Source organism: Mastigoproctus giganteus, chromosome 6 (assembly GCF_048544385.1).
Source record: "Mastigoproctus giganteus isolate SK-2022 chromosome 6, ASM4854438v1, whole genome shotgun sequence".
Classification (NCBI taxonomy): Eukaryota; Metazoa; Arthropoda; class Arachnida; order Uropygi; family Thelyphonidae; genus Mastigoproctus; species Mastigoproctus giganteus.
The window spans coordinates 8,218,691-8,237,299 of NC_143580.1; the positions used below are offsets into that span (position 1 = coordinate 8,218,691).

Genomic DNA, 18,609 nt, shown 5'->3' on the forward strand with positions numbered 1-18,609 from the left:
TGACTACCTTTAATTATTTGTTGTTAATATTATATTACAGCATACAAGTTAGTGCAAATGCATCATTGAATTATGCCCAATGCTTACCAGTATCCACCAAAGGATAAGCAATTTTTTCCAATATTCCAATTTCCACAGGGTCATCCATTCCTGGAACCTTGAAGTGCATATTTTCAGATACTTCTACATGATCTACCTAATAAAAGTTTAGGGCATACAGGAAATAGTTAATATTATGCACTGTACCTAGCAAGCAAAAACACAATAAATTAAACATTACCAAAAAGGAAAATAATATAATAAATAAAAGCACTTGCTTTGCATTAAAAAAAAAAATTATATGATCAGAATTTACAAAAAAAGTTACTCACATTAAAAACATACAAAATCCATACATGCCTGATGGAACATTCTGCCAATTATAATCTGTGGAACACATATGTAACAAGAAACAGAATGAACAAAGATAACTATAAATGAAGAGAATAACCACAGGCAAACAGCATAGGTTATGCACTACATATGATATCAGAAGTGTTAATTGGAAGTTTTGTTCGTCCTTTTGACAATAAGCCTTGTCAGATCTCTGCGAAGGAAGTAATGTATTTTGGTTACAAAGTGTCTTCTTTCTGGATCATAAACAATTGCAAACCCATGTCGTCACTGAGAGGAATGGCTTGTTCTTGGTCAGAGGTGATTGAGCCAGCTTGCAGGTACTTAATGAAGATGATGCAGGACGAAACAGAATCCCAGATCAAATAAGAACATTAATCAGAGTCAGCTTCTCACTCTAAGTGTTGGGGTGCCTGTCACACCTGAATAAGGTTATGTTCCTGTCCTCGATGAAATTATGGATCATGCAGGAAGATCAAGAAGTAGAGAGGCATGATTCCCACATAAAAGGGAGCAAGCATTAAAAATCTCATCCTTTGAAGAAAGAAAGCAACTCAGACTAGACTGTATCTGCCGATGTAGCAGCTGATGAGGGAGAGAAGACACACATTGAAGTATGCCTCCTTATATTTTCTCCTATGCATTCATGAAGAGGACCTGTAGTTTGAAAAAAATCAAAGATGAGGCCTTGTCCAATGCCACTTTCTGCCATTTCTGAGGTTATGGGGTAGCCCAAACAGATGTGGAATTTATCCTCCTCCAGATATTTATGGATTCTCCAGTAAGACTGCCAATGTACATCACACGACATTGCCACTTGACTTTGTATATTGGATCTCTAGTGTCAGGGTAAAACCCAAATGGGAGCTTAAAAGTCGTTTCGATTTTTTTTATGCCTAGGCTATCCATGCTGTTTTGTTAAATGAGGAACAAAAGGTAAGTTAAATGTGCTTTGTCTTGGCTGTTAGGAGAGAGTTGTCCTGGAAGTTCCCTTTTATTATTTTAACAGTACTGAAGCTTACTGCTCATATTTGTATTGTATATTTTTATTAGAAATGAAAAATCACAGGGAGGAAGCCTTACTACCAGCACTTAAGATCGGCTAATAACAGTCTCAATTGAAGCAGACTTCAGAAATTCCCAGTTGCCAACAGGAATTGAACCCAGACTTCCCCAAATGAATGGAAGACAATGATACATTATGCCAACTTAAGCTACAAGTACCACAGACAACAGGTAGCCACTATATAGTTCCATAGATGGTTTTGTTTGCGGAGTATGGAAGGTAGTAGTTGAGGGGTAGCAACGGAACTCATCCAAACCTTCATTGGCATATACTCTAAGAAACCAAGGGATAAGGCCCTTGATGAGGGAAGCTGCCAAGGGTGTATTGAACTATTGAAGTTAATTATGAGGATATCTTTGGACTCAGGAGAAATTCCTTTGGATTGAAGAAGTGCTAATGTATCACCAGTACATAAAGGCAGTTCTAAGAGTGAAGTTGGTAACTATAGACTGATTAGTCTGACTTCAGTGATAGAGAAAATCTTAGAGGCAATGATGAAGAGTGGTGCAATCCAGGAACATTTAGATAGATATGCCATTCTGAATAGCACACAATATGGTTTTGTTAAGGGAAAATCATGTTTAACTAAATTAGTAAGCTATTTTAACACGGTACTCATGAGCTGGATGTAGGGAAAAATTTTTCCAGTGAGTCATTGATTGCTGGAACAGATTGCCTTTATGGGTAGTTCAGGCTGACAGTTTGAATAAATTCAAAGGACAATTGGATAGTTACATTCTATGGAAGTAACCCCCAGAGAAACGTACCAACTGTGTGGTACTACACTTAAGGTGGTAGAAAATGAAAAAGACCTGGGAGTAATTGTGCAGTCAGATATGAAGTTTTCTGAGCAATGCAGACAGGCTGCCAGGGCAGGTCATGGGGTTTTGTCAATGATATATAGGAATTTTGCTAGCAGGGAAAAGGAGGTGATTGTCCCTCTGTATAAGGCAATGGTCAGGCCAGGCCTTGAGTACTGCATACAGGTCTGGAGGCCTCATTTTAAGAAGGATGTGGATTTCCTTGAGCATGTACAGAGAAGGGCAACAAGATTGGTGAGGGGAATGAAGGGATCCTCTTACCAAGAAAGGCTTAAGTTCTGCAAATTGCAGTAGCTGGAGACTAGGCACCTGCACGGTGATCTGATTGAGATGTATAAGGCCTTGAATGGGTTGAGCACGCTGATTCCACTTGTTCAGATTACGAACCTAAGGGGGCATAAATTCAAATTAAGAAAGGACAGATGTAGAATAGATGTGCAGAAATTTTCCTTTAGCCAGCGGGTGGTTAATTGCTGGAACAAACTTCCATCTGTCATTGTGGAAGTTGATAGGTTGAATAAATTTAAGGAGGAACTGGACAGGCATTTGTAGGGAATGGTGTGATTTTTTTTTTTTAGGCTGATGCTGCATAAGCTCATTCACTTGCTTTCTTGCATCATATGCCACTACTACTACTACTACTACATATGTGAGGAAGGAAGCAAATAATTTGTATTTTCTCATCTACTCAGTTTATTTGGATTTTAGCAAGGCATATGACTTAGTCCTTAATGAGAGGTTATTTTATAAGCTAGAACATGTTGGGAAAAATCCTAATATGGATTGCTGGGTATCAATGCAGGGCCACCCAGCAATCCATATTAGGCAGAGGGTTGTGATTAATGGATATTCTTCAGACTGGTGTAAAGTCAGAAGTGTTGTTCTCCAGAGATCGGATCTTGGACCACTGTTGTTTCTGATTTTCTTAAACAACAGCAACAATGGGAGAGAAGGCTTGATGTCAAAATTTGCAGACAATGTAAAGATTGGTAGAGTAGTTAATGATCAGTACAAAGCAATGCTCCTTCAGGATGACTTGAACAGGCTGCAAGAATGGTCAGAAAAGAGGCAGCTATGTTTTAATCAGCAAAGTGTAAGGCCCTACACTTGGAGAATAGCAACCCCAAAATAAATTACACACTTGGTGGGACTGAATTAAAAACAGTAGAGGAAGAAAGGGATCTCAGAGTTAAAATGCAGGCAGATATGAAGTTTTCTAAGCAGTGTAAACAGGAAGCAAGGAAAGCCTATGGTGCCATGGTGTTCTATCGATGCTTTATCAAACATTATTCTGTAGAGATATGGAGGTCATAGTCCCACAGTATTAGGCAACTGTAAGACCACGTTTGGAAAACTGTGTTCAAGTATGGAAACCTCATCTAAAAAAAGACATTGAGATTCTTGAAAAGGTCCAAAGACAGGCAACTCACTTGGTGAAACCAGCAAATGGGCGACCATGTGAGGTAAGATTCTGAATATGTGGGCTACAGAGCTTGGCAACTGGACACCTCAGAAGTGACCTGATTGAGGTTTATAAGGGTCTGAGAGGGGTTAGTAAAATGAACAAAGATGGAATTTTCACTGTTAGAGAGAATTTTCTATTTCACTGTTAGAAAATAACAAAACACACTACAGGGAAAGAGGTTTAGACTAAATTGTAGGCAGTTTTCTTTAGCCAGCGAGTCGTTGACCGCTGAAACAGGTCTTCATGGGTAGTTCAGGCTGACAGTTTGAATAAATTCAAAGTTCAACTAGATAGTTACCTATTAGCATTAGCATTAGTAGAGGCATTTGATGCAAGAAAGCAAGCTTATGCAGCATCAGCCAAAAAAAAAAAAAAAAAACCCACTTCCACTTCACCCCTCTGTTCGTTCAAAATACCTGTCCAGCTGAGCCTTAAACTTATTTAGGCTATCAACCTCCACCACAAGGGATGGCAGTCTGTTCCACCAACCAACCACCCGCTGGCTAAAGGCAAATTTCCGCACGTCTATCCTACATCTGTCTTTCCTCAATTTGAATTTATGCCCTCTCAGGTGATTTTTCTGAGCTAGAGGAAGAATCCCATCAGCATTGAGCATGCTTAAACCATTCAAGGCTTTATACACCTCTATCAGATCACCTCGCTGGTGCCTAGTCTCCAGACACTGTAATTTGCAAAACTTAAGCCTTTCCTCGTAAGAGCACCCCTTTGTTCCATTCACTAATCTTGCTGCCCTTCTCTGTACTCGTTCCAGCAGCTCTACATCCTTCTTGAAATGAGGCCTCCAGACCTGTATACAGTACTCTAGGTGTGGCCTGACCATTGCCTTATACAATGGAATAATCACCTCCTTATCCCTGCTGGAAAAATTCCTGTATATCATTGACAATACTCCATGAGCTACTCTTGCAGCCCGTCTGCACTGCTCAGAGAACTTCATATCTGCCTGCACAATCACCCCCAAGTCCCTTTCATTCTCTACCACTGTCAGTGTAGTACCACAGAGTTGATACGTTGCCCTGGGGTTGCTGTTTCCCATGTGTAGTACTTTACATTTGTCAATGTTAAACTTCATTTGCCACCTCTCAGCCCATCTGCTCAACCTTTCCAGATCCTGTTGCAGCAGTGTAGTGTCAGTAGTGTCCTTGACAACCCTGCCAACCTTTGTATCATCTGCAAACTTGGACATTAAGCTTGATATACCATCATCAATATCATTTATAAATACAGAAAACAATAATGGACCCAACACTGAGCCCTGAGGGACTCCACTAATAACATTAGTCCACGATGAGCAGTGTCCATTGATTACCACTCTCTGTCTTCTCCCACTCAACCACCCCTTTATCCATAGCAGCAATTTGCCTCCAATGTCACACTGCTCCAATTTGTGTAGCAGTCTTCCATGTGCAACAGTATCAAAAGCTTTTCTAAGATCCAAGTATATAATATCAAAGTTATTCCCTGCATCCAGTTCTTTTGTGACTGCATCATAGTATCCAATCAAGTTGGTCAGGCAAGACTTCCCCTTAACAAAACCATGCTGTGTCTGAGCTATAACTGAAGTCTTGTCTAAATGATCCTGCAGTGCTTCTTTAACCAGTGCCTCCATTAATTTTCCTGGAACAGAAGTTAAGCTCACAGGTCTATAGTTACTTGTGTCAGCCTTTGATCCTCCTTTGTGAATTGGGGTCACATTTGCACATTTCCAGTCTATGGGTACCTCCCCTGAGTCCAAGGAAGCTCTCATAATTATGGCTAAGGGTTTGCTTACTTCCTTTGCTGCCTCCTTTAATATAACTGGATAGATCCCATCCACCCCGGGTGCCTTTCTTGTGTTTATCTTCAACAGTTTCTCCTCCACTTTACTCCCAGTTATTTCAAGATTCTGTAGCTTACTGCTAGAGTTGAATACACCTCTGGCATTCCCCTTGCTCAATAACTCCTCATGTGTGAATGTCGATGCAAAATATTCATTTAGTTTGTTAGCTACCTGAGCAGGATCATCAACAGTTGACCCATCAATATCAAGTGGACCAATCTGATTCTTCCCCTTCCTTCTAGAGTTTACATAAGTAAAGAACTCTTTGCTGTTTTTCTTTGCATCCCTTGCCAAGGATTTCTCGTAATCTGCCTTCGCCTTCCTAACCTCCTTTGTAACTTGGTTGCATATCAACTTGTATCTATCATAGGCTTCTGTGTCATGTGTTAATTTGTAAGTATCCCATGCATTTTTCTTCTCTGCCATATGCCTCATTAGTTCATCTGACATCCATTTTGGCCTAAACCTTGAACAATATTTCTTAGTTGGTATGTAAAGCCTAGTAGCTTCCAAGATATGTTCTTTGAATGCTTCCCATTTTGAATTTGCTGTTGGTAACATCATCAGTTGGTCCCACTGTATAGAATTTAAATACTGTCTCAGTCCATCGTAGTCGCCTTTACGGAAGCAATAACCCTTCCCTTTACCCCTAATGGTAGTTACCTCTTTCAGTAAATCCCACTTCAGCACACTGTGATCACTGCCACCTAGTGGTTCATTTATCTGCAGATTCTTAATGCATGAAGAATCACTGCTGATAATCAAATCAAGAGTATTACTCCCTCTAGTTGCCTCCTGAACATGCTGATGTAGAAAACAATCATCCAATAAATCCACAAAAGCCCTGCTAGTGTGTGAGTAACCAGCCCCCAAATTCCAGTCAATATCTGGGAAATTAAAATCTCCCATTATAAGACTCTCTGATTTACTGGCCCACTCTATTTCCCTGTACAGTTCCTTATTATACTCATCAGAGTCATTAGGCCTATAGCACACTCCTACTCTCAATTTTGATCTCCCAATGCTTATGTCACACCAAACTGACTCAACACTGCACTGTCCAGCGATGTCGACTGGCTTCACTTCCTTGGTTTTTATGTGTTTCTTAACTAATAGCATAACCCCTCCCCCCTTCCTATCCTGTCTATCCTTTCTGTAGACATTGTACTCCCCAAATTGCAGTTCTGCATCCCTTATATCTGTGTGACACCACGTCTCTGATATCCCAACAATATCTGCCTTTGATGTTTTGAGCAATACCTCAAATTCATCAAATTTATTTACTAAACTCCTAGCATTGGTGTACACGCAAGTATACCTGCACCTGTTTCTATTCTTAGCTACCCTAACACAACCCATGTGTTTATTTGTACCGCAATGGCTCCCAGCAGTCTCTGAAATACCATGCATCTTGTTTTTCAGGCTTCTGCTCATTCTAATAGAAGCAGTGCAAGAATCTCTTTCACCTCTGCCAGTGGCTACTGTCAATCTATTGGTCTTTGTCTCCCCCCAAGCTAGCAGTTTTCCGACCCACCTAACACTGCCTCGATAGCATCAGCAAATATTCTTGCACCCTTTCTATTTAAGTGTATCCCATCCCTGTAGAAGCAATCTCTCCTGTTAACAAGTACAGTCCAGGCTGAAAAAAATTCTACCCCTTGAGCCTTGCACAATCTTTCCAGGGCCGAATTGATCGACAAGGCTCTCATCATATACTCCCTCCTATCGTGTCTGGGCAGAATTGCAGACACTTTCAAATTCGACCCTAATTCTCGGCTTTTGTTCAACAGTGACCTGTACTTGTTAAGTAATTCTGCCGGTCTCCTACTCTTAATATTATTAGTGCCAACGTGTACAACTATATCACCTTTTGTGCCCTTAAAAGATGATATTCGCTCTACAACGTCATCAACCTTTGCCCCTGGCAGACATACCCTGGTCCTGTTCCACCTATCTTTTTTACAAAGCATGTTCCCCGTTTCCCTGACAATAGAGTCACCAACAACTACTAGTTCCTTCGGGACCAGCGCATTCTGCCTTGGGGGTTGTCTCTGTGTCACGCGATGCCCAAGTGCAAGCTCTGGCGTTGATGTGGGCAGCTGAGAGCTTGATGGGCCCCTCAATTTAGTTTCTTCGAGGGCATCCACCCTGTCCTTCAAGCTCTCATATAGGCCCACAAGAACGCCGAGTTGTTGCCTGATATCGATACACTCCTTGCATCGCGCACACACAAAGACACCCCCCTTGGCAGTATCATGTCCCGTACCCGATTGCTCTGCAAACATCAAGCAAACAGTGCATTTTATAAGGCTGTGAGTCAGAGGACAACTGCCCCCCTCAGTTCTGCTCTGAGCCACAGCGCTTCCATTAGCTTGAGCCTTTTGCTTTGCTGCTCTGGTCTGAGTCATGATTCTATTAATTTATTAATTAATTATAATTAATTATGTTATGTTATTAATTATGTTAAATATAATTAATTATATTACGTTTGTAATCTAAGTCGTTATATGTATTTATTTAAACGTACAATTTAACTGCTAACGAAGTTCAACTAACGCTATCTAGTACGGCATACAACTATCGTATCACAATGGCGGGAAAATTACGAACGCTAGCGGAGTTGAAACACGTGGAAACCTTTACCGATACTTTTATGCAATTACAAGGCCGAGTAAAGAATAAATACACCAAGTTAATCAGAAAATCACAAAATAATGTTATACTACTAAATTTAAATCAAAAGTTTTAGAAAAACAATAATTTCAAATCAATAAATAAGAAAAATCCACTTAGCGGCTTGGAACACGACCGTCTCTAGTAGCCTCGTCAGCAGACTCCCTTCTATTTCACTGTTAGAAAATAACAGAGAATTTTCTATTTCACTGTTAGAAAATAACAAAACACACTACAGGGAAAGAGGTTTAGACTAAATTGTAGGCAGTTTTCTTTAGCCAGCGAGTCGTTGACCGCTGAAACAGGTCTTCATGGGTAGTTCAGGCTGACAGTTTGAATAAATTCAAAGTTCAACTAGATAGTTACCTATGTTAGGAGGGAAACAAATAATTTGTATTTTCTCATCTACTCATGGTTTTTTTTTTTCCCTCGGCCAGGGCAGCAAAAGCCTCTGGCTTCCTTGCACTGTATGGCTATTACTACAAGGGACATTCAATAAATTATCTATCTAAGGTACTTCCCATAGTTATATTTCATTGATTCACAATTTCTCACGATTCAATGATTCACAAACCTACATATCTCATGCATTACATGTCTAGAAAAGTCATTGAACACATTGCAACAAGTTGAAACTCATTATGATACTGCAATTTCAAAATATACTAATTTGAAACCTACTAATTTGTGATCCCACTATGTTTTTAGGTTGTGCTGCAGTAACAGAAAGAAGGAAGACATCTGTATCAAATTATGGACTTGATTTTCTGTTTTTGCTGAAATTGGAGCATCGTTCAGTCATCAAGTTTCTCACCAAAGAAGGAAATGGACCAAAGGCCATTCATGAAAGGATGGTGGCTGTGTATGGGAACGGTGCACCTCCAGAGTACCAGGTGAAATTCTGGTCAAAACAATTCAAGTGGGTAGAAAGTCCATTGAAGATGATCCACATCCAGGAAGGCCCATGACAGCGACCACTCCAGAAATGTGCCAAGTTGTGGAAACCATTGTGCTGAATGACAGCCGTTTAATGGTGTCCCAAATCTATAGGGAATGTGACATATCTGAGGGAACAGTTATAGTCATCCTCCAAGAACATTTGGGGATGACTAAGGTCAGTGCAATGTGAGTCCCCAGATTTCTGATCCCTGTGCAGAAGCAATTCAGAGCTTTATGGAAGGGATCCTGAAACTTTCATCTCCAGAATTGTCACGGGTGATGAAACATGGGTTCATCACTGGGATCCTGAGACCAAGAAAGAATCAATGCAAAGCACAAGGGTTCTCCCCCATGCAAAAAATTTTGGACACAACCTTCAGCTGGCAAGATTATGGCTACCATTTTTTGGGATGCTGAGGGAATTTTGTACATTCACTACTTGTAACACAAGCAGACAGTCACTAGGGAATCATATATGTTTCCCTACTGTACAACCTAAGGGATGCCATAAAGGAAAAACGTCATGAAAAACTTTCCAAAGTATGCTGCTTCTTCAGGACAACACACCAGTGCACAGGTCACATGCTGTTGCTGCTACTTTGAGAGACTGTGATTTTACAGAACTTACCCATCCACCTTACAGTTAGAATCTGAGCCCCAGTGTCTATTTCCTGTTTCAACACTTCAAGAAAAACATGTGAATGTCACTTTGCTGATAATAATGAACTGAAGTCTGCTGTTTCTGCATTCTTTGATGGACAGGATAAAGAATTTTATTTGTGTGGTATTATCTCATTGCCAACAAAATGGAACAAGTGTATTGAAGTTCAGGGGAGTTCCATTGAAAAATGAAAAAGAAATTTTTGCCTCTATCTCATTTCCTTCATAGGAAGGTAGACCATTTAATGAATGCCCCTTGTATTACTATGATGTCAGAGTTTGCATCAGTGGACTTACTGTATACAGTAGCCTTTAAAAAATCACTGGAGAAAATTTCGATGGATGGAGGGGAAGTTGATTATTCTGTTCTAGTTCTAACTTAAAGACATTAGGGCAGTGAGATAATTGCAGAACTCTTCCAGGGTACTGGGGCCATTCTTCCACATCACCAGAATATCATTAACATATATATATATATACATCAATATAATATAATACTACTATACCTTAACCATAAACTAGGGAGGATGTCCCCCCCCCTCCCCAATATAGAATGGACTTCCAGTTGAGCCATGAAGATTTCTGTTGTTTCTGTTAATAATGGGTTCCCTATTAGTAGTCCTACTGCTCAGAAATAAAATACAAAACTGGAAGTATGCTTTATCTGAGGACATGCCTATCAGTTATTACCTTGGCAGTAGTGGCAGCTAAAACTGTTATAAAAATGGTAGCATGGTATGTAATGTTCTCACGCACAATTACTCTACAAAACTCTTAAAATCACTTCGATCACCACTCAAAAAAATTAAAAATTTGTCTATAGTTAGGTAAAGATAGAAAAAATTTCAAAAACTGATGAGTCACCCACTTTTGAAACCAAAAGTAAAACTAATCCTTTAAATTCAATATAGCACTAATATTAAGTTCTATGTCCCCCCTCCTTAATAATAATTAAGGGGGGACATAGATCGACAGCGAAAAACTGAAATGGACAGATCGATTTATGGAAGGGATCCTGAAACTTTCATCTCCAGAATTGTCACGGGTGATGAAACATGGGTTCATCACTGGGATCCTGAGACCAAGAAAGAATCAATGCAAAGCACAAGGGTTCTCCCCCATGTCACTGTATAGTTGGTCCCACTGTATAGAATTTAAATACTGTCTCAGTCCATCGTAGTCGCCTTTACGGAAGCAATAACCCTTCCCTTTACCCCTAATGGTAGTTACCTCTTTCAGTAAATCCCACTTCAGCACACTGTGATCACTGCCACCTAGTGGTTCATTTATCTGCAGATTCTTAATGCATGAAGAATCACTGCTGATAATCAAATCAAGAGTATTACTCCCTCTAGTTGCCTCCTGAACATGCTGATGTAGAAAACAATCATCCAATAAATCCACAAAAGCCCTGCTAGTGTGTGAGTAACCAGCCCCCAAATTCCAGTCAATATCTGGGAAATTAAAATCTCCCATTATAAGACTCTCTGATTTACTGGCCCACTCTATTTCCCTGTACAGTTCCTTATTATACTCATCAGAGTCATTAGGCCTATAGCACACTCCTACTCTCAATTTTGATCTCCCAATGCTTATGTCACACCAAACTGACTCAACACTGCACTGTCCAGCGATGTCGACTGGCTTCACTTCCTTGGTTTTTATGTGTTTCTTAACTAATAGCATAACCCCTCCCCCCTTCCTATCCTGTCTATCCTTTCTGTAGACATTGTACTCCCCAAATTGCAGTTCTGCATCCCTTATATCTGTGTGACACCACGTCTCTGATATCCCAACAATATCTGCCTTTGATGTTTTGAGCAATACCTCAAATTCATCAAATTTATTTACTAAACTCCTAGCATTGGTGTACACGCAAGTATACCTGCACCTGTTTCTATTCTTAGCTACCCTAACACAACCCATGTGTTTATTTGTACCGCAATGGCTCCCAGCAGTCTCTGAAATACCATGCATCTTGTTTTTCAGGCTTCTGCTCATTCTAATAGAAGCAGTGCAAGAATCTCTTTCACCTCTGCCAGTGGCTACTGTCAATCTATTGGTCTTTGTCTCCCCCCAAGCTAGCAGTTTTCCGACCCACCTAACACTGCCTCGATAGCATCAGCAAATATTCTTGCACCCTTTCTATTTAAGTGTATCCCATCCCTGTAGAAGCAATCTCTCCTGTTAACAAGTACAGTCCAGGCTGAAAAAAATTCTACCCCTTGAGCCTTGCACAATCTTTCCAGGGCCGAATTGATCGACAAGGCTCTCATCATATACTCCCTCCTATCGTGTCTGGGCAGAATTGCAGACACTTTCAAATTCGACCCTAATTCTCGGCTTTTGTTCAACAGTGACCTGTACTTGTTAAGTAATTCTGCCGGTCTCCTACTCTTAATATTATTAGTGCCAACGTGTACAACTATATCACCTTTTGTGCCCTTAAAAGATGATATTCGCTCTACAACGTCATCAACCTTTGCCCCTGGCAGACATACCCTGGTCCTGTTCCACCTATCTTTTTTACAAAGCATGTTCCCCGTTTCCCTGACAATAGAGTCACCAACAACTACTAGTTCCTTCGGGACCAGCGCATTCTGCCTTGGGGGTTGTCTCTGTGTCACGCGATGCCCAAGTGCAAGCTCTGGCGTTGATGTGGGCAGCTGAGAGCTTGATGGGCCCCTCAATTTAGTTTCTTCGAGGGCATCCACCCTGTCCTTCAAGCTCTCATATAGGCCCACAAGAACGCCGAGTTGTTGCCTGATATCGATACACTCCTTGCATCGCGCACACACAAAGACACCCCCCTTGGCAGTATCATGTCCCGTACCCGATTGCTCTGCAAACATCAAGCAAACAGTGCATTTTATAAGGCTGTGAGTCAGAGGACAACTGCCCCCCTCAGTTCTGCTCTGAGCCACAGCGCTTCCATTAGCTTGAGCCTTTTGCTTTGCTGCTCTGGTCTGAGTCATGATTCTATTAATTTATTAATTAATTATAATTAATTATGTTATGTTATTAATTATGTTAAATATAATTAATTATATTACGTTTGTAATCTAAGTCGTTATATGTATTTATTTAAACGTACAATTTAACTGCTAACGAAGTTCAACTAACGCTATCTAGTACGGCATACAACTATCGTATCACAATGGCGGGAAAATTACGAACGCTAGCGGAGTTGAAACACGTGGAAACCTTTACCGATACTTTTATGCAATTACAAGGCCGAGTAAAGAATAAATACACCAAGTTAATCAGAAAATCACAAAATAATGTTATACTACTAAATTTAAATCAAAAGTTTTAGAAAAACAATAATTTCAAATCAATAAATAAGAAAAATCCACTTAGCGGCTTGGAACACGACCGTCTCTAGTAGCCTCGTCAGCAGACTCCCTTCTATTTCACTGTTAGAAAATAACAGAGAATTTTCTATTTCACTGTTAGAAAATAACAAAACACACTACAGGGAAAGAGGTTTAGACTAAATTGTAGGCAGTTTTCTTTAGCCAGCGAGTCGTTGACCGCTGAAACAGGTCTTCATGGGTAGTTCAGGCTGACAGTTTGAATAAATTCAAAGTTCAACTAGATAGTTACCTATGTTAGGAGGGAAACAAATAATTTGTATTTTCTCATCTACTCATGGTTTTTTTTTTTCCCTCGGCCAGGGCAGCAAAAGCCTCTGGCTTCCTTGCACTGTATGGCTATTACTACAAGGGACATTCAATAAATTATCTATCTAAGGTACTTCCCATAGTTATATTTCATTGATTCACAATTTCTCACGATTCAATGATTCACAAACCTACATATCTCATGCATTACATGTCTAGAAAAGTCATTGAACACATTGCAACAAGTTGAAACTCATTATGATACTGCAATTTCAAAATATACTAATTTGAAACCTACTAATTTGTGATCCCACTATGTTTTTAGGTTGTGCTGCAGTAACAGAAAGAAGGAAGACATCTGTATCAAATTATGGACTTGATTTTCTGTTTTTGCTGAAATTGGAGCATCGTTCAGTCATCAAGTTTCTCACCAAAGAAGGAAATGGACCAAAGGCCATTCATGAAAGGATGGTGGCTGTGTATGGGAACGGTGCACCTCCAGAGTACCAGGTGAAATTCTGGTCAAAACAATTCAAGTGGGTAGAAAGTCCATTGAAGATGATCCACATCCAGGAAGGCCCATGACAGCGACCACTCCAGAAATGTGCCAAGTTGTGGAAACCATTGTGCTGAATGACAGCCGTTTAATGGTGTCCCAAATCTATAGGGAATGTGACATATCTGAGGGAACAGTTATAGTCATCCTCCAAGAACATTTGGGGATGACTAAGGTCAGTGCAATGTGAGTCCCCAGATTTCTGATCCCTGTGCAGAAGCAATTCAGAGCTTTATGGAAGGGATCCTGAAACTTTCATCTCCAGAATTGTCACGGGTGATGAAACATGGGTTCATCACTGGGATCCTGAGACCAAGAAAGAATCAATGCAAAGCACAAGGGTTCTCCCCCATGCAAAAAATTTTGGACACAACCTTCAGCTGGCAAGATTATGGCTACCATTTTTTGGGATGCTGAGGGAATTTTGTACATTCACTACTTGTAACACAAGCAGACAGTCACTAGGGAATCATATATGTTTCCCTACTGTACAACCTAAGGGATGCCATAAAGGAAAAACGTCATGAAAAACTTTCCAAAGTATGCTGCTTCTTCAGGACAACACACCAGTGCACAGGTCACATGCTGTTGCTGCTACTTTGAGAGACTGTGATTTTACAGAACTTACCCATCCACCTTACAGTTAGAATCTGAGCCCCAGTGTCTATTTCCTGTTTCAACACTTCAAGAAAAACATGTGAATGTCACTTTGCTGATAATAATGAACTGAAGTCTGCTGTTTCTGCATTCTTTGATGGACAGGATAAAGAATTTTATTTGTGTGGTATTATCTCATTGCCAACAAAATGGAACAAGTGTATTGAAGTTCAGGGGAGTTCCATTGAAAAATGAAAAAGAAATTTTTGCCTCTATCTCATTTCCTTCATAGGAAGGTAGACCATTTAATGAATGCCCCTTGTATTACTATGATGTCAGAGTTTGCATCAGTGGACTTACTGTATACAGTAGCCTTTAAAAAATCACTGGAGAAAATTTCGATGGATGGAGGGGAAGTTGATTATTCTGTTCTAGTTCTAACTTAAAGACATTAGGGCAGTGAGATAATTGCAGAACTCTTCCAGGGTACTGGGGCCATTCTTCCACATCACCAGAATATCATTAACATATATATATATATACATCAATATAATATAATACTACTATACCTTAACCATAAACTAGGGAGGATGTCCCCCCCCCCTCCCCAATATAGAATGGACTTCCAGTTGAGCCATGAAGATTTCTGTTGTTTCTGTTAATAATGGGTTCCCTATTAGTAGTCCTACTGCTCAGAAATAAAATACAAAACTGGAAGTATGCTTTATCTGAGGACATGCCTATCAGTTATTACCTTGGCAGTAGTGGCAGCTAAAACTGTTATAAAAATGGTAGCATGGTATGTAATGTTCTCACGCACAATTACTCTACAAAACTCTTAAAATCACTTCGATCACCACTCAAAAAAATTAAAAATTTGTCTATAGTTAGGTAAAGATAGAAAAAATTTCAAAAACTGATGAGTCACCCACTTTTGAAACCAAAAGTAAAACTAATCCTTTAAATTCAATATAGCACTAATATTAAGTTCTATGTCCCCCCTCCTTAATAATAATTAAGGGGGGACATAGATCGACAGCGAAAAACTGAAATGGACAGATCGATAACTGTGACTGTTCTTGTCAGTTATTCTGTGTCTGTTTTTATTCCTCCTTTTCAATGCATGATAAAACAAATATCTGATGAAAAAAAAGGTTAAGGTTTCTTTTGAGTGCATGTATACACGTGTAAAATGTGCATTATTTTCCTACAATTTCCGGTTTTTGCAAAAATACAACAAAATCAGAATGTATATTTCTAGCCCACTGCAAACTTCAACTTCTCTGCCTTGGAGGAGAAACCAAAGAGAAAGGGACCAGAGAGAAAGAGGTACTGAATATGAAATATATAAATAATAAATAAAATAATGAAACACACCTCAATATCAGATAGTGCTGATTTTAAATGTGAGCACCAGTTCACTAGCCGTTCTTGGCGATAGATAAGACCATCTTCAAATAACTTTACAAATGTTTCGATAACAGCTTCTGACATATTCTGAAAATGAATTAACAATAAAATAATAATAATAATAGACATATCATTAATATAAGATACAAATAATGTTACTGGCCAGAAAAAAAATAAAAGAAAAGAAAAATACCAGATATGATTACAAATATCTTTAAAAGTTGGAAATGTGATCTTTTAGGTTTAAATAAATTTGTCCATTGTTAAAAATACTACTACATTAATCATCAAGATATTTAAATTTTTTTTTTTACCAGAGAATTATGTGACTATTAACTGGTAACCACTTAAAACTTAAATCTTTATGGCTATATAGCCAGAAAGGTTTAACAACAGATGACAAAATGCATAAATTTTATTTACATTATGAGTCAGGTATTAAAAATACAGAAACAAAAATAATTAACTTATAAAAAGAGAAACAGTAACATTACAAGATTGCCAGAGAATGTCCTGTATGGGACACACACACACACACACACACACACACACACACACACACACACACACACACACACACACACACACACACACACACACACACAATTACACTGCAGTACTGGAGGTATTCTGAAAATAAGGATATCTATGTTGGAGTACTGAATCAATTAAGTGAAGAACTTGTCTCCTGACAGGAAAGAGCCTATCAACAGGAAAAAAATTTATTCAGAGGAATTAATGAAGGTTTGTTTGTTTGTTATTTGGTTTCTAGGAGCATTAGCAACTAAGGCCATATTGCTCTGGGGATATGCGGTGGTCATTCCCTGACCTTTCCACATCCTCCGTATTTGGTGGTGACGGGCTCGAACCCCGGTCTAATCAAGAAGCATGTGCTATACACTGTTGCTCCTGCCCACCTGACTATGGAGGCACCAATTAATGAAGGCTTTTGCCTATTATTTCTATGGGAAACATGCCAGCCAACCTTATGCCATATAAATAGGATGTGCTAAGCATTTGGCATGCCTCACTTATATTTCAAAGCCTGTATTGAAATAGTACCCTACTTCTTTACTGAAATGTTGCACATTGGCCCAATGCAGCCCAGTAATAGAGATTATATATCATACAGTGATTATTAAAAAGCAACGCACAAACAATGTATCTTATTGTTATTAATCCTTCCACTGGTGGTTGTTCCAACAGTGGAAGGATTAAACAGTGATAAATGTGTAGATAGAAATCAACTGTTTCCCAAGTCTAGTTATCTTTATTTATAGGTAGATTGAAATGTAAATAATTTAATAGTTTATCACTCATCAATCTGACATTTAAAACAAGCATACAACTTAAGCTAAATGAGATATACTGATCATTATCTCATTACTAAGTAATCAATAAACTTTTCTTTTGGGCTCTCACAAAAATGAGAATTACTAAAGATACGATACAATAATAATATACCTACATTATCCATAGTAAATGCAGATCTGGAAAAGTCCAAGGATGCTCCTAATCTCTTGAGCTGTTCAAATATTTTTTCGATTTTGCTGCAAAGAGATGCAAAACAAAAAATCTTTAAGGAGCATGTTACAGATGAAGTATCCTTACGTGACATAGCATTCTGGTCTCAGTACAGGGTGTCCCCAGTATCCGAGTCCCCGCAGTTACGAGGATTTGAAATTAAAGAATTAAAGCTTTTTCCCCGGAGAAAATTGATCAAGTGCTTGAATATTTTTTGTGAGAACTATCTTCTTCATGATCATGCAACAAATGTTAAGCGCAAAGTTAAACACATAACTAAATGCTACAACACAATTTTATCTGAAAAAATACGACCAAAAAAAAAAAAACATGAAAACAACTCTGCGTTCATTCTTTTTTCATACAACTGAAAAATAATGTAACTTCAATAAACTTTACTTAACCTTACATTGTTTAACATATTATAATAAAAAATGTCTAATGAAATAATTTTCTCATTTTTCAGTTCCTTCATCCATATTTCATATTGCGCTATGTACTTGTACATAATAAACATTACTATTTAATATCGGTGTACATACACCATATCTACTCATCCTTCACGAGTTGCCAACGTATTGCACTACCTCGAATAAGGAACACTTCACTTGCGATACCAGGGTACGTGCTCATCCACCGATGAAAAGCCAATTAGCTTTGAAACAGTGCCGTCTGGGTGGTGGCGCCCACATAGATAGTTAACTCATGGGCAACTCTTGTGAAGGATGAGCACAACATGAGATACAGATGAAATGATGCTTTTCACACTACTATCATAGTTTTTCTTTAAGAGTTGTCTATGGTGTATCTACACCAATATTATATAGATATAGAATCTTAAACTCTTAAAATATTATGCCTTGTTGAATTTAGTTTCATTTAAATAATAAACATTACGAAAATTGGTCCCCGTTTTAAGTGGATTCATTTAAGTGTAATTTTCTGTAACCAATAATCCTTGGATAATGAGGATCCCCTGTATTTACGTGAGGAATTTATTAGAATTTGTATTTTAGATATATGAACTTATCAACACTAACAT

At 38.9% G+C, this 18,609-nt stretch overlaps 1 protein-coding gene across 2 annotated transcripts in view; it reads right to left on the reverse strand.

Annotated features, from left to right (window-relative positions):
* The window catches only part of LOC150083876 (valine--tRNA ligase-like), a 180,018-nt gene that overhangs the window by 131,173 nt on the left and 30,236 nt on the right, over window positions 1–18,609 (reverse strand). For both annotated transcript variants that reach the window (XM_090374919.1, XM_090374918.1), the window contains exons 6-8: window positions 17,512–17,593; window positions 16,011–16,130; window positions 88–196 (exon numbers count right to left, since the gene is read on the reverse strand). In XM_090374919.1, the coding sequence (XP_090231045.1) occupies window positions 88–196; window positions 16,011–16,130; window positions 17,512–17,593 (311 nt within the window). The remainder of the gene's footprint in view (window positions 1–87; window positions 197–16,010; window positions 16,131–17,511; window positions 17,594–18,609) is intronic.